General features: G+C 40.2%; 1 protein-coding gene across 1 annotated transcript in view; it reads right to left on the reverse strand.

Annotated features, from left to right (window-relative positions):
* Window positions 1-10,494: 10,494 nt before the first annotated feature.
* Window positions 10,495-13,474, reverse strand: part of plcb3 (phospholipase C, beta 3 (phosphatidylinositol-specific)) — a 74,695-nt gene continuing 71,715 nt past the window's right edge. Inside the window, exons 31-35 of the mRNA XM_069717003.1 lie at window positions 13,322-13,398; window positions 13,055-13,144; window positions 12,850-12,907; window positions 12,416-12,502; window positions 10,495-11,911 (exon numbers count right to left, since the gene is read on the reverse strand). Of these exons, the coding sequence (XP_069573104.1) occupies window positions 11,606-11,911; window positions 12,416-12,502; window positions 12,850-12,907; window positions 13,055-13,144; window positions 13,322-13,398 (618 nt within the window). The 3' untranslated portion in view covers window positions 10,495-11,605. The remainder of the gene's footprint in view (window positions 11,912-12,415; window positions 12,503-12,849; window positions 12,908-13,054; window positions 13,145-13,321; window positions 13,399-13,474) is intronic.

Genomic DNA, 13,474 nt, shown 5'->3' on the forward strand with positions numbered 1-13,474 from the left:
ATCTAAACCAGGGACCATAATTCAGGCCATCTCTGTTTTCTTCTGCCTTGATTTTGACCTTTTATTTATGAATCTGTTGTGAGTGCCCCAACTTTACGGGAGTCCAATACTACATCTTTGTGATTTTCTAGATCTCCGAAAATGCTTTTCAACAATATACAGAAAGTGCAAAATGAGCTCGTTCAGCAGGGTTATTTGTGCGGGTGGAGAGAAGTGATGATAAAAATAATCAGAGTAAACGGGAGTTTTTCCTCTCAAGAAACTGACAGTCAGCCCTTTTTGAAAACCCACCCCGTTCACTGGTCGCATTGCATTTTTGTCAAAATAAGCTTTTTATAAGCACGCGTCTCGCTGCCTTCAGGAGGGCACAGCTCGGGACCGGGTACCGATGCAGTGTTTGGCTCATAAAAAACATTGTTTACTTTCATCTCGGCTCAAATTTGACACATTTTGATGTTCATCTGCCTCGTTTCTCTGTTCATTTTGATAAAGAGTGATAACCACGCAAAATTAGTGTCCCGTCATGCTTCTATTGATGGTGTCAGAGCCTTTAATTAAAATTGCAAATATTGATCTCCCAGTCAAAATGAGAATGACAAGCCTGGAGAGAAACTCTGAGCCCAGATTATTGTATCAATTTGTCTCTAAACAACATTATGAGGGGCGATCAAAAAATCCAACAAAACTGAATCGCTTCCGTCGGTCTTAATTGGACAGTGACGCTCTGCCCTTCTTGAAAAAAACAGAATTCCACTGAAAACACCTTGATTGGCTTGTTGCTACGTGACCTCAGATGCTCTGCAGCATTTCAACGGTCTCTGTTGCTGATGTTCCAAGTTTGACGCAAAAATTTAGATGTGCCCTCTGTTCAAGTCTTAGGTCCGCGATTAAATCACAAACACACACTTCCAACAGGTCACAAAAACATACGCAACACAGATGCTGATGTTGATTAAGCGACATAAATTAGAATTATCCCTGAAGATTATAGCTTCCCTATGCTCCATGCGCGTCGTGGTGCTGCGCTCCGTTTGAGCACAACAGGAACAGTCTCTGAACGTTTTGATCACACCTCCAACATAAAATACAATCATATCATGAAATCATATCATTGAACCTGAACCTGAACGTCATGTAAGCCTGATGGGTTTGGCCTCCATGATGCTTGCTGGGTAAGACGAGGTCAACCAACAAACTCTTCTTCTTTCCGAGTTACTTTTTATGTTTATTTCAGTAAATATTCAGTAAACTTTACTTCATTAACCTGGAAGCATGACAGCATCGTATTTATAGCACGAGCTAGAGGGGATGTTTTGCTGGAAGTTTATACACTCATGCATACAAAGACACACACACACACACACACACACACACACACACACACACCTGGGACCTGACCAGCCCAACCGCTGTGTTGCTCAGTTGGCCAATAAACAGTTCTACTGTGGGGCTCTGATTTGCTTTTAGGCACTTTGGGAACAGCAGGGTGATGGCGTTTTCACTCTCTCTGCATCCAGGTGTGTGTCTGCGATAATTCAAATGAATCCATGAAACCGATCTAATTAAAGAAAAACAAATGACCCCAAAATTTGACATATATGCTTCAAACTGTTCATGTTCTGCCTGGTTTTTACTTTGCTGCATGCTCTTCCTTTTCTCTTGACTCTCTGTCAGATTCTCAACAACTAAGTGGCAGCTGTTATTCCCACGACAACCCGACGGTAACCACGACGGTGAGACACGCTTCCATACTCCGCTGGAGGAGAACGAGACGAAGAGTAAACACAACAGTCCTGAGGGAGAGGTAGAGGAGAGGAGGAGGAACAACCAGGAGGAAGAGACAAAAAGACCAAAAAAAAGACAAAGGTGGAGCGCTACAAAGTGTGTGAGGACAAAAAGGAAGGGAGACAGAGCGGGAGGAGTGTGAATGTGAGACATTTAAAGACAAATTGAAGCACGAGAAAGAAGCGATGGAGTTGGTGCTGACACAGATTTATCCTGTGGGATGAGGAAGAAGACAGGAAGTGACACGCTGCAGTGATTGCCTCTCTCTCGGGTCCAAATGTTTGCCTCCACGCGGAAAATCTTTGACACTTCTTAGTTGGTTAATTGGCTCTGCAGTTTTAACAAACAACTGCTTGTTAGTATTCACCGAACAAAATGTTGCTTCCCACCAAAAAAAATTATTTTTTTTCGCGTCGAGTTCTGTCTTAGTCGTTTACGGACATGAAAGGAAACAGCGAGATGCTTAAGAGGAAGCAAAGATGAGTTTTCATCAAAGTATTTTTTTAGTGGAAATGAATTGACAGGAAAGCTAAATGGTAAATTTTGTCCAGTATCATAACAAACATTTGAAGCAGAGAAGAAGTATTCATTGATAAGAAACGCAGACATGTTAACTTTTTTTGTTGTTGCATATTTATCTACCAGTGCAGCTGTGCAGCAATTTGAACATTAAATAACATGTTTTCAAATTAAACGCATCAATCATGCTGGAAATGAACTGACACTAAAGATGAATGATGTGTATTTTGACACTTTGGGAAGATTTTAGTTCCCTGTCTGTCTTGCGGCGCACATTTTTACGGCTTCTATTACATGATTAACTACATGCTGCCTGTCCAGACTGAAAAAATGTAGCAGCTTGCTTTGTTCAGTGTAGTTTGTTTGATGCGGAAGATGGAAAGAGTTTTCAGAACAATTTTGGCCGCGTGTGAGCCAACAGCTATACATTGCTATTGAGGTTATAAAACTGGTCTTCCAGGTGGAAAGCGACCGAACCTCCTTCCCATGCAGACTTTATCAGTCGTTCTAATTATTCACATGGCCTCCTTCTTCAACCCTCGTCATATATGCGTGTACTTCTTGTAACTAAGCAAAGTAAAACGCGACACTGACACCGTATCCTCTAGTGGACTGACGGGTGTATTACACATTTTGGCATGCTAGACTGAAAGAAGTGTTGTTGCAAACCCACTCATCTATACAATATATTAACTGGAGTATTACTTTGTTTACGTTTATAAAATAGTAGTTCAAATAATTTAAGAAAATGTTGCCATTAATGCCATTTTAAGAAGACTAGAAAAGAAAAGGCAGAACTAAATGATTATCAGATTACTTGACATTAATATTGATATTGATATTGATATATCTTCGGCAAGTGAGAGAGTGAAAGAGGACGTCCAGCGCAGTTCATGGATTCACAAAAGAATAAAAACAAACAACAAGGTCAGCGAAGAGGAAAGAGAGGCAGACAGACCAGGGTGAGAGGATGAGGAGGATAAAGAGACACAGAGAGGGATGGGATAAAAAAAAAAGAAAAAAAAAAAGAAACAGATGCACAGAAGGGATAAAGGAGTTTGAGAGGAAATGAGATCGACGGGGTGAAATGGAGGGATAGGTAGAAGAAAAACAATAAAAGGAGTACTGTTGAATAAGAGGGAAGGAAGAGAAGGAAACAATCCGGAGGAGGAACAGGAAGAATTTTGTGAACAAAGAAGATGGAGAGAAGGAGAAGAAAAAGAAGGAGGGAAGTAGTTGAGAGATGACGACTATTTTCGAGATGTAGAAAGAAAAGAGACGAAGTTGGAGCAGATTTCACAGAGGACACAATTTGTTTATGAGGTTACGGACATTTTGAAATGACGCAGGTTGAAACCAGAATACTTTACAGACTCTGAATAAAATATGCATAATCCCCCCAAAACCAATTGCCTCCTCGGAGACTCCATTGTGTTGCTGATTACTGTGGATTTGCAGCAGGTAATCAGTGCTGGATTATATTTTTTAGACCAACCTTTCTGACCCCGCCGAGCAGCAGCAGCAGCAGCAGCCAAGGATGAGAGAGGGATGACGGGAAACAAGTGAGAGAAAGTGAGGATAAATCTGTCGCCTCGACTTTACAAGCTGTCGGCTGGAGACAACAGCGGCCGATGGAGTCACCTCCTTTCTCTGCTGAGTAACGTGTACATGAGGCATATTCACCATCTCTTCTCCATTGAGTGCGAGAATGTGTACAAGTGTGCGTGTTTTTTAAGTAAGTCATGCTCATATTGATTTGAGGTCACACACACATGTAGTACAACACAGAGGAAGTACCGTATATAGTACAGCACACACCGCTGATTCCCTGTAACAGCGTGGCGCTGCTGTGGGCTCCATTATACATAAAACGACTCTTGTTAGGAGACGAGGCTTCGGGGCGGCTCTCTCTCGTAATGATACATCAGAGCAATGACTTCCGTTCGTCACGTCGAGTGAGGCGGTGAGAGTAATGACCAACGTTTGTGCTCCTTCAAGACCACCAGGTTATTCATATTCCTCTCAGGCCGTTTCTGGAGCCAAACACTTTCACGCAGTCAGCGACTTTAGGGGAAGACTACTGCTGCCATCTGTTCTGATTGGTGTTATCATGACATTGATATCATTATGAAGGTCAAAAGTCAGGCTGAGCAACACAACACCACTAATGAAGCCTTAATGAACATTAAGGAAGGCTGTGGTTCACGCTTACTCTATTTTCTGTTTCTCTTGCAATCACTGCATTTCAGAGGCAAATATTGGATTTTCACATTCATTTGACAGCTGTAGCTACTGCTCTCTTAGATTTTACCCACACACATACAGATCTGCTTATAAATTATAATCCATTACTTCAGAATAAAGACCATAATTCAATTTCATCAATATAATCACAACGTAAAGTCATCTCTGGGCACTTAACATAGGGGTCGAGACCAAACAACATTATAGAGAGAAACTCAACAATTCAACAATTCCCACGAGTGACGGTTGGAAGGAAAAACTCCCTTTTAAGAGGTAGAAACCTTTAGAGAGAAACGGGCTCGGAGAGGAGAGAGAAAAGAAGAGCACAGACAACAATTAATGAACACTGGGTAGGTTGGTGGGGTCGCTAACTACAGATCAGAATCGTGCAGCTCCGGAGCCAGAGACACCTGCAGAAAGACAGAGAGCAGGACACATGGACCACAGGAGAGACAGGACACAATGTTAATGACACGCAATAGTGGCATATAAATGCACAATAAAAAAAAAAGAGCACAGTGCATCATGGGAGTTCAAGCATATAGGCGTATAGCAGCATAACTAAGGGATCATTCAGGATCACCTCCCCCAGCCCAAAATAACTACTGTACTATCTACTTCATGAAATAGTAAAGTTTAGTGTACATGCCTGGTTACTATTTCTGTTCAACTTGTCATGTAATTGTAGCAAATATTTTGAAATCATTGCTTGATAAATCTTATTCCCGCTTAGTCTCTCCTGAGTGTCTTCAAACTATCAGTGTATTGCATATACATTCAAGTGTGAGAAATAAAAACATACCTTTGATTTGACAGACTCCCCCTGCTGCTCTTATAGATTGTCTCAAGTATGATTAGAAAACGTCATTGGACCAGAGCATTGTCATGATCATGTTACAGGGTTATAGTTATTTCAACTGGTTAGAGTTTAGTTGCACTGGATGGTGTTCAGAGTAAAATTCTTGAACAAAATATTTATTGTGAAACTACCATCTTAAATGATAAAATAGGAAAGATCTAAATAATTTAGTTTGTTTATGCTGTTTGGGGGGACTTTGAACTGATGACGTCAGTGTCTGTAAAACCCTAGTTAAAGCTGGACTTGATATGTTTACATACACTACAGTAATATTGCATATTAGTAGTGTATTAGGTTTGTGTTCAGTACTTATCAAAGCAGGTTGCTTCGTAGTTCAAAACTAGTCTGTCTACTTGCTTCCAATACTCTGAATTTAATGAAGGCAAAGCTGCCTCAAATTCAATTCTGTAAAATTGAATTAACTCCAAAGCCATTACACAGCAAAACGTGTTGAATAATAGACACTTTTCATTACAAATGAATGGGAGGTAAGTGCCCCAAAATCTTAGAAAAAAAAACCATAGACATTCAAAAAAACAGCAGAGGTTAAGAGGGTCTGTAGGAGGAAGTGAGAAGTTTATTACCGAATGTTCAGTCATATACTTTATATTAATTATGAAGGAACAATAAAATATCACATCTGGATCATTGTATAGTATTCCCTTTATATCCGACAATCATATACACTACATACACTATACAGGGTCAAGAAAACGCTACACGTCTCGTTTAATGTCTATCGCATGCGGTCTTTCACTATCTGAAGATTACAAACGCAGCTGCTGCTTTTAATTCATTTAACTAGCGCAAAAGTAAAAGATGGTCTCATTACTGGGTGAATCTGGAGGCAGGGAAATGGGACAGTGAGGCTGAGAGAGGAAGACGAGGAGGAGAGGGAGAAGAAGACAAGACGGCCAGAGGCCTCGGGGCGGGCCTGAGGGAGACCGCTCAACACCAAATGTCTAATAAGAGCAAAGTCGAGGAGTGTTTGCGTGCGCGACGCTCAAGTGAGCGCAGCGTCCGGTGGTGCGCTGCTTGGGTTCGTTCTCGGTGGATGATATCGCGCGTGTCTGTCGAACTGAGGGTTTCCACCGTGAACAGGACAGAAATAACGGAGGTTAAGAGCTCACGGCTGACGAGAAACAACCCCCGGCTTGCATTCTGGTGGGAAGGAAACTGGCCGACGGCGTTAGCACACCGACTGCGCTTCTCTCGGCGTGCCAAAGTGGCACAGGCCAAAAATCAAAGCATGAATTAAAACAGTGTCAAGGTTAGGAATGGAAGGTATTATTATTATTATTATTATTATTATTATTATTAGTCATTTCGTGAATAATATACAATCGTTTTTTCATATTTAAGGGACTGACTTCTTGGAAGTTTGACCCAATTTGCACAAAATCGGACAACAGCATTGACTCCAGTAACTGTGACCAGCGGATAGGCTCGTTATAGTGCACATGCTAATTAACACGCAGTATGTTGAGAAGCAAATAAACCCAATCCAATTTTTTTTTTTTTTAATAGTCATCTTAAAATTATGTCAAGGAGTCTGTAAGGCTGTATTAGGCACAAAAATAGCAGCAGCATCAGCATGCTAACAAGAACCTTATCTTCAGTAAATTCATTTAACTTGTCAGTATTAAAATACTTACTAATTAGCACTAAACACAGTTCAGCTGAGGCTGAAAATGGTCATCCTGACACGCATGCATGGTGCAACATAAAAAGTTAAGACGATTATGACATAAACGTGTGTGTAATATATAATTGTAATTCATCCAAAATCGTTGAAAGTCTCAATCGTTTGGTGGCTCTGCAGAACAGTACTGGATATTTTGTGTGTTTTTACTAACTAGTCAAGAAGTTAAAATAACTAGCCATCCTGTATTAAAGCTGCTGGACTTTTACATATAAATAAACATCTGAATCACTGAGCTTTTAAATGTACTGTCTGGGTGAGACATCCCCTCTGTAGCTGGATGAATGCACCACAATCTTCTGCCAAAATTTCAACTTAGCCTTATATTGTTAACTTGTAATTGTAACTTGTAATAATTCAAATCAAGTGGTTCCTCTATATCGGGGACCTTTAACCTTATTTTCTTCTTCTTGATCTATCATGCTCTAGATTTTCAAAATATTATTCAACTGGATTCATTTCCGACAGTGAAACCAGTTCATTTAACCAGTTTTACAGCCAAAACAGCAGCAACAGAGCCGACTACACAGAGCCTATGACATACTGTGAGCACGTGTTGCCTGCTTTTTTTTTTTTTTTTTTTTTTTTTTTTTTACTCTCAGTGCCACAAGGGGGAGACGAATTCAGCACTGCAGCACACATTTCACTTGTCAGGCCAACGTTATGCAGTCTGAGTCACCAGATATATCCATCTGTTGTCAGTCCTCAGGTATGACCAGCCAAACTCACAGTTTGAAGTCATTTTACAATATTCGATTGATTCAAACAAGACATCCTCTTCATCTCCAAGCCTCACAAAGTGAACACATACTCCCTATAGTAGGTACAATAAATGAACATTATTTTGTCAGTTACACATGTAAACTGTATAGTCATCTTTTGTCTTTACCGCTCTAGGAAGAAACTGTGTGTCGAACTGTGAAGCCACTGGCTGCTATCTAGAGCCAACAGCATGTATTTTCATAGTAGAAGAAGAGTTTACAGGTTAAAAGCCTGAAAAACTTTTGAAATTTGAAGTACTTGTGAATTGTTTGTATTTTCCATACACACACACACACACATGTATATATAAATATTCTTTTACAATTCAATGTATGAGACATTTTTGTCTGATTTTTTTTGTCCTTTCTTACACTTTTGTCACCCGTTACCACTGATAAACTGCACAATACCATCTGTAACTACTGTGGTTGCAGTCATTTCTCTGGAGTTACGCACAAAACCTCAACTTTGGTATGGAAATGCGACTTTTGCCAATTGATGCATGACTTTGTTAAATATTTAAAGCTCTCCTGAGCTAAAATAATTCCTTTTCACATATGATGTGCTGTTTTTACGTCGAGAAATAAACAAACAAAAGATTTTCTTATTTAAAGTAGTACCAAATAAATCCAAGCTCAAAGTGCAAAGAGCAAAACCTTTTTGTGTCTTGTCATATATTCAAAGTCAACCCTTTTGCTTAGAGCCTTAATGACAATGTAAAAATAAAACTACTGATAATGTACACAACAAGGAAAAACTCATTGGAAAGTGGTTGTATTGATAAACAAAACGTTTTCACAAACATCAAAAACAGAGTGGTAAAAGTGCATTTAAACATGAAAAGATGTCAAAAGGATGTTTGCTTTCCTCCACAAGAATAAGAAAAACCTCTTGAGTACCCGATGATTACGTATAAATCATATTCAAAAGAACAGATGTTATGAATTTGAATAATAGCCACTTAACTTGGAATGACTCGGACTAAAATGCCCCTAAAAACAGACGGTATGCGAGGAATGTGTCACTATTGAATTATTTCATTTGAGAAAACTGGTGACAGTTTCACCTCTGGGTCCACTTTAAAAAAAATGACCGTATGCTTCAGTGACAACCATGAGGAAGCTGAGCAAAAACGCAAACATAATGTATGCAGTGTGGCACAGAGGTGAACATCTTAAACTGTTACATCATCAAGGCTCAAGAGAAAGTGCTGACTCCTGCACGCGTCACCAATAATTTAAATCAACAAATTCACAACTGTGGTTGGCTTAAAAAAAAAAAAAAAAAAAAAAAAAAACCTTTGTAAGACAAAGTGGAGCTCCATGATGATTTCAGGCACATTAAAATGCTTTTAAAAAAACATGCACCTATAGGGTAAATAATGGGGACTTTTTTTTTTTTTTTAACTTTTTTAGCAGCCTGATTGGAAACTTTCTTCCACCAGCAAAAAAACTTAAATAACCACAAAATAAAAAGGTTTTAAAATTCCTTTCAAATAGATGATAGTTTACACGAGTGTGTGTGTGTGTGTGTGTGTGTGTGTGTGTGTGTGTGTGTGTGTGTGTGTGTGTGTGTGTGTGTGTGTGTGTGTGTGTGTGTGTGTGTGTGTGTGTGTGGTGGAAGGAGGGGGGGGGATCAGACAGACAGGCAGCCAGTGCTCATGTGAGGAGGGAGGTGGGAGAGGACAAGACAGGACTCCTTAAATCTTCCTTTGAGAAAATGAAACCCTCGTTTGTCCCTTCGGCCTTCTTTGACCTCTCTGACCTCCATCTCTCACCAACACTTGTGGTCAGTAGTAAAATTCACATACAACTAAACAGAATTCAAACACACAGTACCATCATTTCACCCCTCAGTGGTCAAGGCAAGAAAAAAAAAAAAAAAAGCTGTTGTTAAACTGAGAAAAGTAGCACAAAAAACAAAATACAGCAGAAATAGGAAGCTTTGGTATAAACAACAACAGATATTCAACTCAATGTACCGTTGAGGTCGTGCACCACATTCAATATTTGGCTCGAGTGGAGTATCCAACACACCGGGGGGAAGGGTGCAGAACATTTTAAAGGGCATATTCAATTCAGTGAGATTGATCGAGTTAAAACCGTTCTTAATTCTATTTACAAAAATGGAATGCGGTGATGGACTTTTGAGGCTTTGGTGAAGGTAAAACAGCAGAAAAAAAAATGAACAATAAACCAATATCGTATCTCAAATACAAGAGAGGCATCCTCTTGGTAATTTAGACCAAAAAAAAGAAGAAAAAGAACAAAAGATAAGTGCAGTTTTTGCCATAGTGCAGCTTTAAGTCAACATTACAGTAGTGTTGCTAATTTAACATGTGATGTCCATCACCAGGCTGCCAAAGAGGCAAACGAACTGCACCAACACGCAGTCTTTCCATTTAGCAGTAAGTATTACTGTCCCCAAGAACAGATGCTCTTCAGGGGATTAACTTCTGGCCACACACACACACACAACACACACACACACACACACATCCTTGTAGAGTCCAGTAATCTCTGATATTTAAAAAAAATATTGAGGTTCGTCCTCATCGTGTGTGTGTGTGTGTGTGTGTGTGTGTGTGTGTGTGTGTGTGTGTGTGTGTGTGTGTGTGTGTGTGTGTGTGTGTGTGTGTGTGTGTGTGTGTGTGTGTGTGTGTTCAGTTTTTCAAACAGGGAGCAGATTGGATGGGATGAGGATTTAGGGCCTATGTCTGTGCGTTAAAAGTGATTTGGATAGTGAGGGTTCTTTTCACTTCAAGCGTACACACTCACTCTCCTAGTTTCCTGCCAGATGGATTGGAGGTTAAAGGTCCGACAGACTTTATCTGGACCGATGATCCTACAAATCTCGGTGAGACAGGCGTGCGGGTGTACGTCTGTGTGTACAGTACAATAAAATCATCAAACTAAGTGAACAGGGGCTCAAACCACCAATTGAAAAAAAGAACAGAAAGGCAGCAGCGCCGCCTGTTGGTCAGCTGCCCCCAATACAACTAAAAATAGATGTAAAAAAAAATCCAAATTCACCCCTCTTTTCCATTCATATTCCCTATCGATTATCATTTCTGGAAAATACTTCAATGACTTTAATCATTTTTACTAAGAAGAGTGGTTTTTGACGTATTTGTAGCACTCACACTTTACAAAGACCATTACAAAGCAATGGCATTGGTCCAGTGTTGCTACAAACAAAATATAAAAAAAAACGTTGCAGTGAGAATTAGTTCTTCAGCCAACAGTATGTAAATGTCATGTTACTGTTAGAGTTTTTATGGACAAAGGCAGCCATTTACCATATCTGCTCCTCTCTACACAATTCAAAGCTTTCCAGAAATGTCAAAAAGAAGCTCAAGATGCTACAAACAAAAAGCTTCAGAAAATACGTCGTGAATATGAAGCTTGAGTTGTGGCAGAACAGTAGCAAAGCTCACTGACCACATCAAAAAGAAAAAGGGGTTGATATGGCATTAAAAGCAATACACAGATGATAAAATGTAAAAAATTAAAATAAATTTGGTTATGATTCGTATGAAATATTCCAACAAAAGCCGCGATGAGTCAGCTGACAAAAAAACGCAAACTAAAAAATAATATAGCTCTGTAGACAAGAACAAAACAGTCTGTAATAAAAAAAGGAATAAAATTAGTCAATAATCTATATCATTACTATCCCACATTATAAATCATTATAGACCCCTGTATGTGTTTTCCTTTGTACAAGTCACGATTTTAACTGAATGAAATCTCTGCCTCTGACAGGACGGGAGGGTTGGACGAGGAAGTGGAATCGGCTAGCGAGACGGTGCTATTGTCCATGCTCCTGTTCCAGGTGCTCCGATTGGGCGTCGACGGGTACGAGGGCGTGGAGCAGTTGGAGGGCGAGCCCGAGCTGGAGCTGCTGTGATTGGACACGGCCAAGAGCCGGGTGTCCTTTTGGAGACATTTGTTGTGGATTTCCAACTGAAGGTACTGGCGGATTTCGTCAGGCAGTCGCTGGTACTCCTCCTCCAGGTCCCGGTGCAACTGAGACCGAAGCTGGAAAAAAAAAAACATCAGGAATATATGAACAAACGTCCTAGTGTTTGAGTTTAAAAATATGGCTCCTACCACCATTCAACAACAGTTTGTAGTTAATAATAAATAATGGGAGTTATGTGCTCTAACTATATAACAGTGGGTCACATCACTTCCCGCTAAAAATGTGAAGTAAATAAAAGTCATTTTGACATTTCTTACTGCGCACAGATTAAACACAAGAGATAGGTCAGCTTTCGACCTGTTGTTCTGTGTATTTTTAAACAAGTATCTTATTAGCCATGAAGCACAAATAACTGAATTACAGAACGAATAAGTAAATTCAGCTCCAGCTGTAGTTTTAGCGTTAACTCTAGCTATTACTTTAGGTTGAGCGGTGGCGAGCTGTGGCTCTGTTGCTTCAGTTGTTGTCTATTTCTCAGACACAGTAAGTGCTGTTTTTTTTTTTTTGTGGTTTTTTGTAAAGTTAACTGGACCGTGGGGAGTCGATGTGCTTCCGCTCACCAGTGGAAGCTCCTCGTCTATGTGCTGCAGCACCTCGCGCTGCCTCAGCATCAGCTTGTCCTGCCTCCTAGTCTGCGCGTCCTCCAGCTGGAGGACGCAGAGAGGAGAGAAGAAATGAAGGTTTTAGGAGAAGCCAGTTCAAAAAAAAAAAAAAAAAAAAAAAAGAGTATATAATAATGAGGGACGGTCAGAAAAGAAAGGTCAGGGAAAAGAAGATCATGTGAGAGAGGAGTAAAGTTGATGACAATAGCAGAAAAATGTATAAACTAGATAAATGGAGAACCTCAAGGACTGTTGGTGATAAGAGAGGGAGTGTGTGTGTGTGTGTGTGTGTGTGTGTGTGTGTGTGTGTGTGTGTGTGTGTGTGTGTGTGTGTGTGTGTGTGTGTGTGTGTGTGTGTGTGTGTGTGTGTGTGTGTGTGTGTGTGTGTTTACCCCGCGGATTAAGGCGACAGAGTCTTGAATATGTTTCCTGTTGATCTCATTCAGTTCCCTGGAGAGAGAAATAAAAAGATGAAGAGTAAGTGTGAAACAGAATAAGGCCTGTCCGCCCGCATACCTAACAATCTTCTCACCTTCTGCTCAGACACATAAGTAAAAAAAAAAAAAAGAAAGAAAAAAAAAAAGACAAGTTCATTACGTTTCAGCCTTTTCTTTGTCGCGGGTCTTGGCTTCGCTGATGCTGTTCTGTCGTTTCCTGTCCAGGATCTTCTGGAGCTCTTTCTTCTCCCTGCAGACACGGTTACACAGGAACAATATACCCATACGAAAACAAAAAGAAAGTTTCGGGGAGAATTAATTATCCCGCAATCATAACTGAGAGCAGAAAGTCACATTGACAGGTCCTTCTGTCTTTAAAAAAAAACAAAAAAAACTTGGCGGTGCAAGGTGAAACGTCTACACTTACTTCTCGCACGTGTCCTTGAGCTTCTTCAGCTGAGCTGCTTGGCATTCATGAGTCGTCTCTTTTAACTTCTGGAAGGCCTAAAAACACACCAGAGCAGACGATGACCTGTCAGCGAATCACCGTGCTGATGTACGGAAGTGCCACCGAGTTTCT

Source organism: Brachyistius frenatus, unplaced genomic scaffold (assembly GCF_029030835.1).
Source record: "Brachyistius frenatus isolate BFR_SWC_R1_liver_20210118 unplaced genomic scaffold, ASM2903083v1 Contig_166, whole genome shotgun sequence".
In the NCBI taxonomy this organism is placed as follows: domain Eukaryota; kingdom Metazoa; phylum Chordata; class Actinopteri; family Embiotocidae; genus Brachyistius; species Brachyistius frenatus.